The sequence below is a fragment of the Lagopus muta genome, chromosome 8, assembly GCF_023343835.1.
Source record: "Lagopus muta isolate bLagMut1 chromosome 8, bLagMut1 primary, whole genome shotgun sequence".
NCBI classification, from domain to species: domain Eukaryota; kingdom Metazoa; phylum Chordata; class Aves; order Galliformes; family Phasianidae; genus Lagopus; species Lagopus muta.
In genome coordinates this window covers 35,113,244-35,130,018 of record NC_064440.1, presented here as the reverse complement: position 1 = coordinate 35,130,018, position 16,775 = coordinate 35,113,244, and the positions used below count along the sequence as shown (strand labels likewise).

Sequence of the window (16,775 nt, the reverse complement as noted above, 5' to 3'; positions counted from 1 at the left end):
ACTGTGAAACAATCAGGTACAATCGTGTAACTTGGCAAATTAACACCGTTGAGAGCAGTGTCAGCATCTGTGTTTTCAGGCAGACATCAGAGAATCTTTCTTTGGTGATGCCCATGTGATACGTGAGATCCCATCAGTGTTGTGAGCCTGAAGAAGGAATCGTGGCATGGTGGATCCTGGGGAATGGCTTAAGAGCTGCCAAAGTGTTTTTCTGAGTTTTGCACCTAGCATTTCTTCCCGGGCTGCTCTCAGTGGAAGAGAAATTCTTTGCTCTTCTAGTGAAGGTCTGAGTTTCAACTTTGTACCCACTGCAGGGAGGAACTGCCAAGTTCTGTGCAAAGTAGGACAAAGCGCTCTGTGACCTGAGTTCTCTAGTTAGACTGCGGCCAGGCACTGCAACGTGCTGCCCAGAGAACATGTGGTTGCCCCATCCCTGCAGTTGTTGAAGGCCGTTTTTTACAGGGCTCTGGCAAAAATGATCCACTGAGTGGATATCCTGCCTGTGGCATGGGGTTGGAACTGGGCAAGATTAGCAGTCCCTTCCAACACAACCATTCTGTGATTCTACTGTTCTGCGGGTACGATGTACAATCGGACCTGCAAGCAGATGTGGGTAAAAGAGGGCAGAGCTGAGCCCTCCCTCTGTGCTTTGGGACTGTTCTGAGGCACAGGAAGTACCTCACCTCACTGTGTGGGTGATGCGTCCTGCAAACCAACCTGGGTTGGTGCTTCATTCTTCATCAGCCTCCTCATTCCAGAGGAAAGAAAGCAGCTGCTGCTAGGCGCAGTGGTGATGTGGGCATGACAGATCTCCTGTGGATGCAAAAGTTTCACCCTGAGGGAGGCGATTAGAAGCACAGAGCCACATGGACCTATTCCTGCTTCCTTCCAGGGTCACACATCACTCATCCTCTAAAAGGAACGGATGGGGTGTAGCTGGTGGGAGCAGTGGCACCACCCACCCATGGACTTGGTTGAACTCTAGCGCTGGCTATCCAGCCTTTTATCAAACCAGTGATTAAACATTTACCACACAGCAGTCACGTTACTGAAGGATCACAATCTATGGCATAGAGCAGTCAGCTCAAAGAGCACAGGGCTGTTGCTGTTGCTTCAGAGCTGCCCGGAGTTTTCTTGCAGTGCAGCTCTGCCACATTTCTGCAGGAATGGCCCTGCTGCTTCCTTCTCATCCACAAGTCTCAGTGTCGCTGCTTCTGCTGCTGTCCGTGCTCAGCTTGGCTGCAGGTGGGAAGCTGCTGGTGGTGTCTGTGGATGGCAGTCCCTGGTTCAGTGCGCTGGAAATGTTTGAAGTCCTGAAGCAGAAAGGACATGAAATAGTCGTGATTGCATCTGACATCAGTTTAAACATAAAGCCATCGGAGAATTTTATTCTGAAAACCTACCATGTTGACTTCCCACAAGATGGGATGGATACCAGTTTTGACATATTTTTAAAGGATCTATTGGAAGAAGGATCATTTCTGAAAAGATTTTTAAAAGTACGTGAAAATATTAGAAAAGTCTCTGAGTCAACCATCATAGACTGTGAACAGTTACTGCACAATGCAGAACTTATCCGATATCTCGAGGAGAGTAACTTTGATGCTCTCTTAACGGACCCTGTACTGCCCTGTGGAGCAATACTGGCCGAGCATCTTTCCATCCCTTCTGTGTATTTCATGAGAGGAATACCATGTGAATTAGACTTTGAGGCCACCCAGTGCCCCAGTCCCCCTTCATATGTTCCCAGGGCATTTTCAGACCACACAGATCACATGAACTTCCTCCAGCGTGTGAAGAATGTCATCTTTGACACCTTCAATCTCTTTCTTTGTGACTTCATTTTTAAACCATATGAAAAACTGGCTTCTGAGTTCCTTCAGCGAGATGTGACTGCACGTGATCTCTTAGGCAAGGCTTCCGTATGGCTTCTGAGGTTTGACTTTGTGCTAGAATATCCAAGACCATTGATGCCCAACATGATTGCAGTTGGAGGAGTAAACTGTGCTCACAAGCAGCTCTCTCAGGTGGGTTGTGCTCTGGTTTTAGTTCTTGCCTTATAGAGTTCTTTGCTTCTGCTTTTGCTGCGTAGGCAGCTCCATCTTTCACTTGCAAAGTATGCTCAAACGAGAGTCAGCAAGTTGTTTCTAACTTGCTTTTGTTTTGCTTTTAAGGCATCATTCTCCCAGTTGGTTGAGGATAGGCAAGTGCGTGTGGTGAGTGTAGGCAAGTTTCCCTTCTCTGCATGCCACCGGAGTGGTGCTCCACCGTGAGAGCTCCAACCTTCATTAGGAAGCAAATCTATGTGAAGGAAATGTATCCATCAACACTGGATTTGTGACAGACTGCTTTTCATTATGTGTTATTGAACTACCTTTTGTATGGAGTCGAGTACCTTTGCTGGTCTCATGAGTACCTCGCAGTGAGTGAAGGAAGGTTGGTAGAAAATGTGAGGGACTGTGAAACAATCAGGTACAATCGTGTAACTTGGCAAATTAACACCGCTGGGAGCAGTATCAGTTATTTATTGAGGTATGTCCACCAGGCTTCTGTCCTGGGGCACATTTCCTGCCTTACCACTGCTTTCTTTGTCAGTGAAATTGTCTGCAATACACAAGGCTATTTGCAAAGTCAGGATGAACAGGAGTGCCAGAGGTGATGAACACTCAAGCTACGAAGCAGCAGCGTCTGTGTTTACAGGCAGACCTGAGACAGGCTGTCCTTGGTGATGTTAATAACTGAAATGCCATCAGTGTTGTGAGAGTGAAGAAGGTTTGGTGGCATGGTTGATCCTGGTGCATTATACAACAGTTGTCAAAGTGTTTTCTTCCTTGAATTTCTTGCGGAGCCACTCCCAGTTTAATAGAAATTCTTTGCTCTTGTAGTGAATGTCTGTGTGGGACTTTGTACCCACTATAGGGAGGAATTGCCAAGTTCTGTGAAAAGTAGGACAAGGTACTCTATTTCCTGAGTTCTCTAGTCAGATTGCTGCCAGGCACTGCAATGTGCTGCCCAGAGAACCTGAAAATGCCTCATCCGCAGAGTTGCTGAAGATCATTTTCTAATAGAGCTTTGGTCAACATGATCCACTGAGTGGATACCATGCCAGAGTACTGGGTGAGATTAGCAGTCCCTTCCAACACAACCATTCTGTGATTCTACCGTTCTGTGGGTGTACGATGGGACCTGCAAGCAGATGTGGGTAAAAGAGGGCAGAGCTGAGCCCTCCCTCTGTGCTTTGGGACTGTTCTGAGGCACAGGAAGTACCTCACCTCACTGTGTGGGTGATGCGTCCTGCAAACCAACCTGGGTTGGTGCTTCATTCTTCATCAGCCTCCTCATTCCAGAAGAAAGAAAGCAGCTGCTGCTAGGCGCAGTGGTGATGTGGGCATGACAGATCTCCTGTGGATGCAAAAGTTTCACCCTGAGGGAGGCGATTAGAAGCACAGAGCCACATGGACCTATTCCTGCTTCCTTCCAGGGTCACACATCACTCATCCTCTAAAAGGAACGGATAGGGTGTAGCTGGTGGGAGCAGTGGCACCACCCACCCATGGACTTGGTTGAACTCCAGTGCTGGCTATCCAGCCTTTTATCAAACCAGTGATTAAACATTTACCACACAGCAATTATATTATAAATGGATCAAAATCTACGGCATAGAGCAGACAGCTCAAAGAGCACAGGGCTGTTGCTGTTGCTTCAGAGCTGCCCAGAGTTTTTTTTCTTGCAGTGCAGCTCTGCCACATTTCTGCAGGAATGGCCCTGCTGCTTCCTTCTCATCCACAAGTCTCAGTGTCGCTGCTTCTGCTGCTGTCCGTGCTCAGCTTGGCTGCAGGTGGGAAGCTGCTGGTGGTGTTTGTGGATGGCAGTCCCTGGTTCAGTGCTCTGGAAATGTTAGAAATTCTGAAGCAGAAAGGACATGAAATAGTCGTTGTTGCACCTGAAGCCAATATAAATGTAAAGCCATCAGGGAATGTTGCTGTGAAAACCTACCCAGTTACCTTCCCACAGGAAGAGATGGATGACAATTTCCACAGATTTGTAACGAATTCATTTGAAGAAGGATCATTTCTGGAAAGATTTTTTAGATTACGTGAAAATGTGAAAAAAGGTTTTGATTTAGGTTTCCTATCCTGTGAACAGTTACTGCACAACGCAGAACTTATCAGATATCTCAAGGAGAGCAACTTTGATGCTCTCTTAACGGACCCTGTGTTCCTTTGTGGAGCAATACTAGCTGAGCATCTTTCCATCCCTTCTGTGTATTTCATGATAGGAATACCATGTGGATTAGATTTTGAGGCCACTCAGTGTCCCAATCCCCCTTCATATGTTCCCAGGCTATTTTCAGACCTTACAGATCACATGAACTTCCTCCAGCGTGTGAAGAATGTCATCTTTGACACCTCCAATCTTTTTCTTTGTGACTTTCTTTTTAAACCATATGAAAAACTGGCTTCTGAGTTCCTTCAGCAAGATGTGACTGCACGTGATCTCTTAGGCAAGGCTTCTGTATGGCTTCTGAGGTATGACTTTGTGCTAGAATATCCAAGACCATTGATGCCCAACATGATTGCAGTTGGAGGAATAAACTGTGCTCACAAGCAGCTCTCCCAGGTGGGTCATTCTCTTCTTTTAATTCTTCTTTGCTTCTTTTTTTTTCTGTGTGTGCAGCTCCATCTTTCTGTTTGCAAAAAATGTTATTATGTTATTAGTGTTAGATTGTTAGTTATTAGTGTTTCCTGTGCAGATAGATACATGTTTGGCAGAAATGTCAGCAGGGCTGAATGACCACATAGAATTGACCATACCTCAAATTTGCCAGTTCCCTGGGTGTCAGAATTCTTCTTGCTGTCTAGAGAGTGACGTATGAAGATTCACTTTACACTTAACATTCCAGCTAGAGAGCTTTGGTAAATCTGCAGACTTTTGTCCTTCACCTTTTCCCTTTCTGTGAAATCTGCTTGATGAGATCAGGTTGGTGAGGCCCCTCTTTGAAGCACAAACTGTAGACAGCCACTCTTCTAGGTTTATCTTGAAAGTTTTCATGTGCTTTTGCACGTTCTTCCTATCTGCTGTGAAACAGACCCTCAGTCATTCACTCACTTATCCACTTAGTATTCCCTGTCTGTCCACTGTGTTAGTTGCTACAGCTTCAGCCCAGTTTCTCCGGAGTGTTTAAGCACTTCAATCCCACTCAAATCAACCTGATCTGGATGTCTAAGCAAGTCCTCAGGGTGGAACTCCTCAATATTAGATCAAGTCAGCCATGGTGTTATACAGGCAGACTGTCTACACCTCAGGGGTAAAAAGCACTGAAACATCTTCCAAATCTCAGTAGAATTATAGAATTGCTTGAGTTGGAAGGGATCCTTACAGGTCGTTTAGTCCAACCCCCCTGCTGAATCTCTCCAACTGCCATTTGCAGCCATTACTTGACCTTAGGCCATGAGTGCTATCAAGAAAAGTTTGAGTCCACCATAACTGTTGATCCGTCTAAAGCAGTTGCAGGCTACTGCAGAGTGTGACAGAGAACAGGACTTCCAAGATCGTGATTTTATGCTGTTGTTTTGTTTTGTTTTGTTTTTCTCCTCAAAAGTCTTAGCACAGCACCTGCAGAAGCAGCTCAAAAGCTTTGTCCTCCCTTTCTTCTAGTAATCTGAGGACAGAAGTGGAATATTCCCACTGTCTCATACCACAGCTAGGTCTTCTTAACTTTGTTCGAAAGTAGCTATTTTCAAGAAATCTCAAAACATTTTGGCCCAAACCTCCAATTTTCTAACTCTAACGTGCCCCCTTGATCAAGGACTGCCTTTTCTGATGCATCGTTTCTTTCACAAAGAAGTTTGTCCTGAGCCGCTCTCTTATGAACTCCTATGATCCCTCGTAAACAAGGACAGCTTATTCTGCTTTGTCGTGGCTGATGTAAAAAAGCTTTGGTTAATATGTTGCTCAAACTTTGGTGACACCACGGCTAGGCTTGCGGGCTCCTGTTTACTGCTGCCAGCTTGGTATGTGAACTCTGGACGCTTTTCCTAGCAAAAGCGGAGGGAGGAGGCAAAGCTGAAACATTTTATAGAGCTAAAGATTACAGATCAAGTTACAAAATGAGATACAACTGCTTTTTGCTTTCATGTACTGTTTGGTAGAAATGAGAAGTTCTCTTCTCCTGCCAGCAGCCCCATGCACTTAAGTGGAAAGACCAGATATACGCTGAGCTTGTTCGCTTCATTGGTAAATACGTTTTCTTGACCTGACCCTTTGAGAAATAGTTATGTTTTCACTCAGTCATGTATCAGAACTGACCAATGTGTTCTCATTTGCTTGTCAGTACCTCTTACGCAATGAAAAGTTAATGAACTATCTCCAGGATTACAAATTTGATGCCGTCATGATGAATCCCCTGTTTCCCTGTGGACCAGTCGTTGCTAAATTTCTCTATTCAGTTTATTTCATGTGTGGTCTTCAGTGTAGCTTAGACTACAAAGCCACCCTTCATCCCAGTCCTTCCATGCTCAGGACTTACAGATGTACTTAGCCTTCTGCACTAGAATCACCTCAAGGATTTCTGCCAGGAAAAGCTTCAATGAAGATGTCTAAACTGCACAGTTGTGTTGGGATAGCTTAGCTTGGCCTAACCACGTCACCAAAAAATTACACACTCGTGGCACACATGCTGTATTTAGATAAATGACAGAGTAGTTGTATGTCAGAAGATTAAATACCCACAATAGTTGTGGAATACTGATTAGTTGCAGGAGACCTGGATGGACAAAGGATGCAAAGGACAGAAACTATCTCCGTGTATAAAGCCCAACGCTCATGGTGTGCCACAGAGAATGATTTTGTGGATGAGTACCCCAGCACTCGGTAGTGTATGCAATCAAACACAATAAAGAGAGCTGCTTTGACTCTGAATTTCTGTAAGAAGCAGTGTAGGATGGCACATGAGAGGATGATTTGGAAAAGATGACTTTACGTTTCTAGCTATCTACTCTTCCTCCGTGACTTATTCAAATCTCCCTAGTGAGCCTTGAGATAGTAAACTTTGTAAAAAGTGCAGATGTGGTCATTTATTCACTGTTTCACACCACTGTGGTGTTGCAACAGCAGAAGTTATTGCTATATTTGCATTGCATTTTCTACTGTAGACCAAAGGCTTTCACTTTGATAACTGCTGCCGTATAGAAACAAATCTGAAGATAAGCCTTATCAACCTGCTGCCTATCAATCTTTACTTTTTGCTTATAGTGGTACAAAATTATGCAAAGCTCAGATTTCTGTGACAAGTGTTGTACCAACAAGCTGAACAGATGTGAAGGCAGGGAGCTCAGCATTCACATGATGTTAACCGCTGGGCACTGACAGTGGCTGCTGGCTCAGGCACTGCCTCCATTCATGGCTTTGTGCTAGAATATCCAAGACCATTGATGCCCAACATGATTGCAGTTGGAGGAGTAAACTGTGCTCACAAGCAGCTCTCTCAGGTGGGTTGTGCTCTGGTTTTAGTTCTTGCCTTATACAATAGGGATTATTTAGGGATATATATACAATATATATATCTTTGCTTCTGATTTTGCTGCGTAGGCAGCTCCGTCTTTCACTTGCAAAGTATGCTCAAACGAGAGTCAGCAAGTTGTTTCTAACTTGCTTTTGTTTTGCTTTTAAGGCATCATTCTCCCAGTTGGTTGAGGATAGGCAAGTGCGTGTGGTGAGTGTAGGCAAGTTTCCCTTCTCTGCATGCCACCGGAGTGGTGCTCCACCGTGAGAGCTCCAACCTTCATTAGGAAGCAAATCTGTGTGAAGGAAATGTATCCATCAACATTGGATTTGTAACAGACTACTTTTCAGTATGTGTTATTGAACTACCTTTTGTATGGAGTCGAGTACCTTTGCTGGTCTCATGAGTACCTCTCAGTGAGTGAAGGAAGGTTGGTAGAAAATGTGAGGGACTGTGAAACAATCAGATACAATCATGTAACTTGGCAAATTAACACCGCTGGGAGCAGTATCAGTTATTTATTGAGGTATGTCCACCAGGCTTCTGTCCTGGGGCACATTTCCTGCCTTACCACTGCTTTCTTTGTCAGTGAAATTGTCTGCAATACACAAGGCTATTTGCAAAGTCAGGATGAACAGGAGTGCCAGAGGTGATGAACACTCAAGCTACGAAGCAGCAGCGTCTGTGTTTACAGGCAGACCTGAGACAGGCTGTCCTTGGTGATGTTAATAACTGAAATGCCATCAGTGTTGTGAGAGTGAAGAAGGTTTGGTGGCATGGTTGATCCTGGTGAATTATACAACAGTTGTCAAAGTGTTTTCTTCCTTGAATTTCTTGCGGAGCCACTCCCAGTTTAATAGAAATTCTTTGCTCTTGTAGTGAATGTCTGTGTGGGACTTTGTACCCACTATAGGGAGGAACTGCCAAGTTCTGTGAAAAGTAGAACAAGGTACTCTATTTCCTGACTTCTCTAGTCAGATTGCTGCCAGGCACTGCAATGTGCTGCCCAGAGAACCTGAGGATGCCTCATCCGCAGAGTTGCTGAAGATCATTTTTTAATAGAGCTTTGGTCAACATGATCCACTGAGTGGATACCATGCCAGAGCACTGGGTGAGATTTGCAGTCCCTTCCAACACAACCATTCTGTGATTCTACGGTTCTGTGGGTGTAGGATGGGACCTGCAAGCAGATGTGGGTAAGAGAGGGCAAAGCTGAGCCCTCCCTCTGTGCTTAGGGACTGTTCTGAGGCACAGGAAGTACCTCACCTCACTGTGTGGGTGATGCGTCCTGCAAACCAACCTGGGATGGTGCTTCAGTCTTCATCAGCCTCCTCATTCCAGACAGAAAGCAGCTGCTGCTAGGTGCTGTGTTGATGTGGGCATGACAGATCTCCTGTGGATGCAAAAGTTTCACCCCGAGGGAGGCGGTTAGAAGCACAGAGCCACATGGAGCTATTCCTGCTTCCTTCCAGGGTCACACATCACTATTCCTCTAAAAGAAACAGATGGGGCGTAGCTGGTGGGAGCAGTGGCACCACCCACCCATGGACTTGGTTGAACTCCAGTGCTGGCTATCCAGCCTTTTATCAAACCAGTGATTAAATATTTACCACACAGCAATTATATTATAAATGGATCACAATCTACGGCATAGAGCAGACAGCTCAAAGAGCACAGGGCTGTTGCTGTTGTTTCAGAGCTGCCTGAAGTTTTCTTGCAGTGCAGCTCTGCCACATTTCTGCAGGAATGGCCCTGCTGCTTCCTTCTCATCCACAAGTCTCATTGTCGCTGCTTCTGCTGCTGTCCGTGCTCAGCTTGGCTGCAGGTGGGAAGCTGCTGGTGGTATCCCTGGATGGCAGTCCCTTTTTCAGCGTGCTGAAAATGTTTGAAGTCCTGAAGCAGAAAGGACATGAAATAGTCGTTGTTGCACCTGAAGCCAGTTTAAACATAAAGCCATCGGAGAATTTTATTCTGAAAACCTACCCAGTCCCGTTCACTGTGGAAGGGCTGTTTGGCACTATGCAGTCATTTTTAAAGGATCTATTTGAAGAAGGATCATTCCTGGAAAGATATTTTAGAGAACTGGAAAATATGAAAAAAGTGTCTGAGTCAACTGCCAAAGAATGTGAATAGTTACTGTACAATGAAGAACTTATCAGATATCTCGAGCAGAGTAACTTAATTCCCATAAGGATCTCACAGAAAGTGATAGACAGGTAGTTGAGAATCTGAGAGGCTGTCAAAAGCATCACAGTCAGATATAATCATTCAACTTGGCAAATATGGGGTGAAGAACTTATAGAGAAACACACAGCAGGCTTCTGCGCTGGGACACCATTGCAGCCTTACCACTTCTTTCCTTGTCCGTGAAATTGTCTGCTGTACAGGAGGGTATTTCCAAAGGCAGAATTCTACAGGAATATTACGTGTCAAGTAGACTCAAGCTAGGAAGCAGCATCTGTGTTTAAATAACAGGGAGACCGCAGTCAAAAATTCCTGGGTAATGACCATGTGATACCTGAGATGCCGTCGATGTTGTGAGCCTGAAGGAGGTATGGTGGCATGGTGGATCGCGGTGAATGGCACGAGAGCTGCCAAAGCATTTTTCAATGTTTTTCACCTAGAATTTCATCCAGGGCTGCTCTCAGTAGAAGAAAAATTCTTTGCTCTTCCAGTGAAGGTCTGTAGTGGGACTTTGTAGCCATTATTGAAAGGGACTACCAGGTTCTGAGGAAAGTAGAGTCTCACAAGTCTCAGTGTCGCTGCTTCTGCTGCTGTCCGTGCTCAGCTTGGCTGCAGGTGGGAAGCTGCTGGTGGTCCCACTAGATTGAAGTCATTGGCTCAGTGTGAGGGAAGTGTTTCATGGACTCAGTTAGAAAGGACTTGAAATAATCACTGCAGCACCTGAAGTCAGTTTATATATAAATCCAACACACAATTTTATTATGAAAAAGTACCTAATCCCTTTCACACAGGAAGAGGTGGATGACATGTTCCAGAGGACTGGTCAGGATGCATTTGCAGAAGGACCCTCTGCGGATGGGTTGAAAAATGGTTGTTCTATGTTCCTGTCTGCTTGTGAACAATTACTGTACAACAAAGAGCCAGTCAGAGCATCTTTCAGTTCCATCTGTTTGCAGCAAGTACCCTGTGGGAGCAGCTCCATGCCCACCACCCTCTGGGGCACAGCCTTCTACTCCCCGCACCTGACCGTCCCCTGTCTGTCACTGTCAGCAGAGAGCACAGCTCTGCTCTACCCCTCCTCTCCCCGTGAGAAGCTGCAGCCCACCAAGGGGCCTCCCCTCAGCATCTGGGTGGAACAAACCAAGGGACCTCAGCTGCTCCACGTTTCTTGCTTTTCAGACCCTTCCCCATCTTCCTTGCCCTCCTGTGGATGCTCTCCAGTAGTGGGTTTTTTTTTAATCTATTTCCCCTCCTCTCATGCCAACAGGTCTAGTTTGTTGTGTAACAAAAAAGCATGGCATGTGCACCGGCCATAAAGGATATTGGGTATTCTGAAGTCCAACTCTTCAGGCTGTCGCATGTCTCACAGGGAACTGTCATCAAAATTCTCCTTCAGCTGTGTGTGTGTAAGGGCTGCTAGTATTCTTCTGATGCTTGATGTGTGTCTGAAGCACAGTCCTTCCCAAATCCACCCCCACCTCCAAGCATTTCAGGCTGCTTTTTCTTTGCCAAGAGGTGCCAGGATTGTTTCAATGAAGACATCTGAATATCTCAGTAAGAATTGAAGAAAGTCTTTCAGATGCAATTGGCTCTGGGTAACTCTTCATTAGTCGTGTACTCTCTGCTAAAAGACAGCTTTGAAACTAGAGCAGGTTTCTCACGGCTTCTTCACTCAGGGCTGTTGATGCGATGTTCGCTGTTTCTAAGCATCTTCTGCGTGAGAGTTTTGTTTGAGGAGATCTTTGTTCACCCTCTGATCCGTTTTGTCATTGCAGATTTTCTCTACATCCCTGCCTCTTTCTTTTTAAGGAAGATGCACATAACAAAACTGAAGCATTTTGAAGAGGGCTCACACTAGGCAGTCAGTCTAGAAAAGCAGAGATGGAATAAACTGTGGTTGAACTTTTACAGAGAGCTACGACAGAATCTGTGACAGCGGTCTCGAAATCCCAGAAAGAGTAGAGAAGGTGAAAGGGGAACTGATATGCACTGTTTCTTCCACTACCTGACCGATAACAAACACCCTAATGAGGAAGCAGCAAGCTTAAACAAACAAAGGAGAGTAGTGTTTCGTACCACACACCAAAAACCTCACCAGGATCAACACCAGCAGGATGTTGGGGTTTTTTTGCACACAAAACCTATAAATGAACTTTAAAAGGATGGTTAATGAGAGAGACATAGTGACTGCTGGAATTGGTAGAATTATGAATAGGTATTCGCTGATTCCTCCAAATGGGGGTACTTACTGTGCTCTTGCCAGTGTACAGGCTTGACACTCAACTCTGTACTTCAGCATTATTTTCTCCAGGGAGATATCTCTTTTTTTCCTTCACCTTTGCAAGAGGCTGAACTTACTGTTCTGCCAGTGGACTTCAACCTCTTGACTCAAGTAAGCTTGAATCTGTTGCAAGGTGTTTGTGTGTTGCTTACAATCCAGTGGCACAACCTTTACACTGTTATGCACGTGCTGTTAGCCTTAAGGTTTTATCTGTTTCTGCTTGCTTGTTTGTTTGTTTGCTTAATCTCTTCTATGTTGCTTTACTGCATTATGTTATTAGTGTTAGATTGTTAGTTATTAGTGTTTCCTGTGCAGATAGATACATGTTTGGCAGAAATGTCAGCAGGGCTGAAAGACCACGTAGAATTGACCATACCTCAAATTTGCCAGTTCCCTGGGTGTCAGAATTCTTCTTGCTGTCTAGAGAGTGACGTATGAAGATTCACTTTACACTTAACATTCCAGCTAGAGAGCTTTGGTAAATCTGCAGACTTTTGTCCTTCACCTTTTCCCTTTCTGTGAAATCTGCTTGATGAGATCAGGTTGGTGAGGCCCCTCTTTGAAGCACAAACTGTAGACAGCCACTCTTCTAGGTTTATCTTGAAAGTTTTCATGTGCTTTTGCACGTTCTTCCTATCTGCTGTGAAACAGACCCTCAGTCATTCACTCACTTATCCACTTAGTATTCCCTGTCTGTCCACTGTGTTAGTTGCTACAGCTTCAGCCCAGTTTCTCCGGAGTGTTTAAGCACTTCAATCCCACTCAAATCAACCAGATCTGGATGTCTAAGCAAGTCCTCAGGGTGGAACTCCTCAACATTAGATCAAGTCAGCCATGGTGTTATACAGGCAGACTGTCTACACCTCAGGGGTAAAAAGCACTGAAACATCTTCCAAATCTCAGTAGAATTATAGAATTGCTTGAGTTGGAAGGGATCCTTACAGGTCGTTTAGTCCAACCCCCCTGCTGAATCTCTCCAACTGCCATTTGCAGCCATTACTTGACCTTAGGCCATGAGTGCTATCAAGAAAAGTTTGAGTCCACCATAACTGTTGATCCGTCTAAAGCAGTTGCAGGCTACTGCAGAGTGTGACAGAGAACAGGACTTCCAAGATCGTGATTTTATGCTGTTGTTTTGTTTTGTTTTTCTCCTCAAAAGTCTTAGCACAGCACCTGCAGAAGCAGCTCAAAAGCTTTGTGCTCCCTTTCTTCTATTAATCAGAGGACAGAAGTGGAATATTCCCACTGTCTCATACCACAGCTAGGTCTTCTTAACTTTGTTTGAAAGTAGCTATTTTCAAGAAATCTCAAAACATTTTGGCCCAAACCTCCAATTTTCTAACTCTAACGTGCCCCCTTGATCAAGGACTGCCTTTTCTGATGCATCGTTTCTTTCACAAAGAAGTTTGTCCTGAGCCGCTCTCTTATGAACTCCTATGATCCCTCGTAAACAAGGACAGCTTATTCTGCTTTGTCGTGGCTGATGTAAAAAAGCTTTGGTTAATATGTTGCTCAAACTTTGGTGACACCACGGCTAGGCTTGCGGGCTCCTGTTTACTGCTGCCAGCTTGGTATGTGAACTCTGGACGCTTTTCCTAGCAAAAGCGGAGGGAGGAGGCAAAGCTGAAACATTTTATAGAGCTAAAGATTACAGATCAAGTTACAAAATGAGATACAACTGCTTTTTGCTTTCATGTACTGTTTGGTAGAAATGAGAAGTTCTCTTCTCCTGCCAGCAGCCCCATGCACTTAAGTGGAAAGACCAGATACACGCTGAGCTTGTTCGCTTCATTGGTGAAATACGTTTTCTTGACCTGACCCTTTGAGAAATAGTTATGTTTTCACTCAGTCATGTATCAGAACTGACCAATGTGTTCTCATTTGCTTGTCAGTACCTCTTACGCAATGAAAAGTTAATGAACTATCTTCAGGATTACAAATTTGATGCCGTCATGATGAATCCCCTGTTTCCCTGTGGACCAGTCGTTGCTAAATTTCTCTATTCAGTTTATTTCATGTGTGGTCTTCAGTGTAGCTTAGACTACAAAGCCACCCTTCATCCCAGTCCTTCCATGCTCAGGACTTACAGATGTACTTAGCCTTCTGCACTAGAATCACCTCAAGGATTTCTGCCAGGAAAAGCTTCAATGAAGATGTCTAAACTGCACAGTTGTGTCGGGATAGCTTAGCTTGGCCTAACCACGTCACCAAAAAATTACACACTCGTGGCACACATGCTGTATTTAGATAAATGACAGAGTAGTTGTATGTCAGAAGATTAAATACCCACAATAGTTGTGGAATACTGATTAGTTGCAGGAGACCTGGATGGACAAAGGATGCAAAGGACAGAAACTATCTCCGTGTATAAAGCCCAACGCTCATGGTGTGCCGCAGAGAATGATTTTGTGGATGAGTACCCCAGCACTCGGTAGTGTATGCAATCAAACACAATAAAGAGAGCTGCTTTGACTCTGAATTTCTGTAAGAAGCAGTGTAGGATGGCACATGAGAGGATGATTTGGAAAAGATGACTTTACGTTTCTAGCTATCTACTCTTCCTCCGTGACTTATTCAAATCTCCCTAGTGAGCCTTGAGATAGTAAACTTTGTAAAAAGTGCAGATGTGGTCATTTATTCACTGTTTCACACCACTGTGGTGTTGCAACAGCAGAAGTTATTGCTATATTTGCATTGCATTTTCTACTGTAGACCAAAGGCTTTCACTTTGATAACTGCTGCCGTATAGAAACAAATCTGAAGATAAGCCTTATCAACCTGCTGCCTATCAATCTTTACTTTTTGCTTATAGTGGTACAAAATTATGCAAAGCTCAGATTTCTGTGACAAGTGTTGTACCAACAAGCTGAACAGATGTGAAGGCAGGGAGCTCAGCATTCACATGATGTTAACCGCAGGGCACTGACAGTGGCTGCTGGCTCAGGCACTGCCTCCATTCATGGCTTTGTTCAGTGTTTCACGTAAGCACATTGCCCACTGCTGTCCCTCGAGCGCTTGAATGCTTCAATGTTGACACCAACGCTCAACTATATCTCATTTGTCCAAAGCCTTCTCTGTGTGTGCAAATCATAAATTCAACCTTCACTTAAAGTTAAAAATTACCCATATTTCTGCTTACGGACCATTAGGAATTAACCATTTACCTTAGCAAAGATGGAAGAGCAAAGTACAAGTCATTCTTTCTTGCTTTCGGGATCTCTGCATCCACATAAAGTCTTGCGGACATTCTACAGAAGGGAAATGGCCTCTTTGCATCCAGGATTTCGTTTTCTTGCCTCCTGGGCTGTGATTTTCCTACTCCTGAGGACCTCTTCTGAAGGTGGGAAGCTTTTGGTTATCCCTATTGATGGCAGTCACTGGCTCAGCATGCGCCAGGTTGTGGAGCGGCTCCGACACAGAGGACACGAAATTGTGGTCATTGCTCCAGAGATAAGTTTGCGAATAGGTGCGTCGATGCATTATACCATGAAAACATACCCCGTGTCCTACACCAGGGAGTTGGTGGAGGCAGAATTTAAAAAGCTTGGCTATAAGAGTTTCCTACCTCAACCTTTCTTGGAAAAATTCTCAAAGATAGCAAATATTACAGCAGTGTTTCATGATTCCTGCAAGAGGCTTCTTTCCAAGAAAGAGCTGATGAAATACCTTGAAGAAAGCATGTTTGACGGTGTCTTTATGGATCCTTTTTTTCCCTGTGGACAGATAGTGGCTGAACATCTCTCCATACCTTCTGTGTACCTCGTACGGGGACTGCCGTGCAGCCTGGACTTCCATGCTACCCTCTGCCCAAATCCTCCCTCTTACATTCCCAGGTTCTTCACACAGTACACGGATCGCATGGGGTTCTTCCAGCGCCTCGGCAATCTCCTAGTTAGCCTGAGCAGTACCCTAACCTGTACATTTCTTTATTCACCGTACGATCACTTGATCAAAGAGTTCCTGCAGCAGGAGGCAACACTGCTTGAACTTTTAAGCCATGCATCTATTTGGCTTATGAAGTATGACTTTGTGTTTGAGTATCCCAGGCCTGTAATGCCTAACATGGTCTTGATCGGAGGCATAACCTGTACTCGGGAAAAACTGCTATCAAAGGTTAGTTACCTTTTTATTTTCCCCCTTACTTTCCTATGGCTGCATTGTTAGCTTCTACCACTTTCCTAGGCAATGACCGTGTGATAACAGAACGGGGCCATGCTCTAGAACATGCTGCCCAGCGTAACAGAGGATGCACAATCCCTGCAGTTCTTGAAGGCCACTCTGAATAGTGCTCTGGAAAATCTGATCTGGAGAGTGGAAACCCTGTGTGTGACCAGGGGTTGGAACAGGGTGGGCTTTAAAGTCCCTTCCAACACAACCATTCAATATTTTCATATTACTGTTAGACTGCGGTAACGCCTTCAATCAGATGAGGGGAGAGGAGGGAAAGGTAAGTCCTCTCTCTCTGTGGTGCTGCACTGGAAGTACCTCATTGTGTGGATGATGATGTGTCCTGAAGATGAAGCTGGGATGGTGCTTCAGTCATCATCAGCCTCCTCATTCCAGACAGACTCTTGAACTTCTCTTTCACATCCAGTGTTGGCCTATAGGCCTTCTAGAGATGAATGTTCAGAGAAGAGGCCATGTCCAGAGAAGAGAGAGCAGCTGCTGCTAGGCGCAGTGGTGATGTGGGCATGACAGATCTCCTGTGGATGCAAAAGTTTCACCCTGAGGGAGGCAGTTAGAAGCACAGAGCCACATGGACCTATTCCTGCTTCCTTCCAGGGTCACACACCACTCCTCCTCTAA

General features: G+C 44.9%; 3 protein-coding genes across 13 annotated transcripts in view; all 3 read left to right on the top strand.

Annotated features, from left to right (window-relative positions):
* Positions 1-16,775, top strand: part of LOC125697255 (UDP-glucuronosyltransferase 1A1-like) — an 85,554-nt gene that overhangs the window by 10,352 nt on the left and 58,427 nt on the right. For 6 of the 11 annotated variants that reach the window (XM_048954222.1, XM_048954240.1, XM_048954250.1 and 3 more), the window contains exon 1: positions 3,745-3,838. The exons of 3 other annotated variants lie outside the window; for them this stretch is intronic. In XM_048954222.1, the coding sequence (XP_048810179.1) occupies positions 3,760-3,838 (79 nt within the window). In that variant the 5' untranslated portion in view covers positions 3,745-3,759. Of the gene's footprint in view, positions 1-3,744; positions 3,839-8,860; positions 9,330-16,775 lie in introns of those variants that run through there. 2 more of the 11 variants (XM_048954221.1, XM_048954235.1) reach the window with 1 other exon arrangement.
* Positions 10-13,306, top strand: LOC125697260 (UDP-glucuronosyltransferase 1A1-like). The gene is made up of 3 exons (XM_048954262.1): positions 10-1,936; positions 4,530-5,708; positions 13,235-13,306. The coding sequence occupies exons 1-2, from the start codon at positions 1,167-1,169 to the stop codon at positions 4,792-4,794; spliced, it is 1,035 nt and encodes a 344-aa protein (XP_048810219.1). The 5' UTR covers positions 10-1,166; the 3' UTR covers positions 4,795-5,708; positions 13,235-13,306.
* On the top strand, positions 10,882-16,683 carry LOC125697261 (UDP-glucuronosyltransferase 1A1-like). The gene has a single exon (XM_048954263.1). The coding sequence runs from the start codon at positions 15,144-15,146 to the stop codon at positions 16,131-16,133; it is 990 nt and encodes a 329-aa protein (XP_048810220.1). The 5' UTR covers positions 10,882-15,143; the 3' UTR covers positions 16,134-16,683.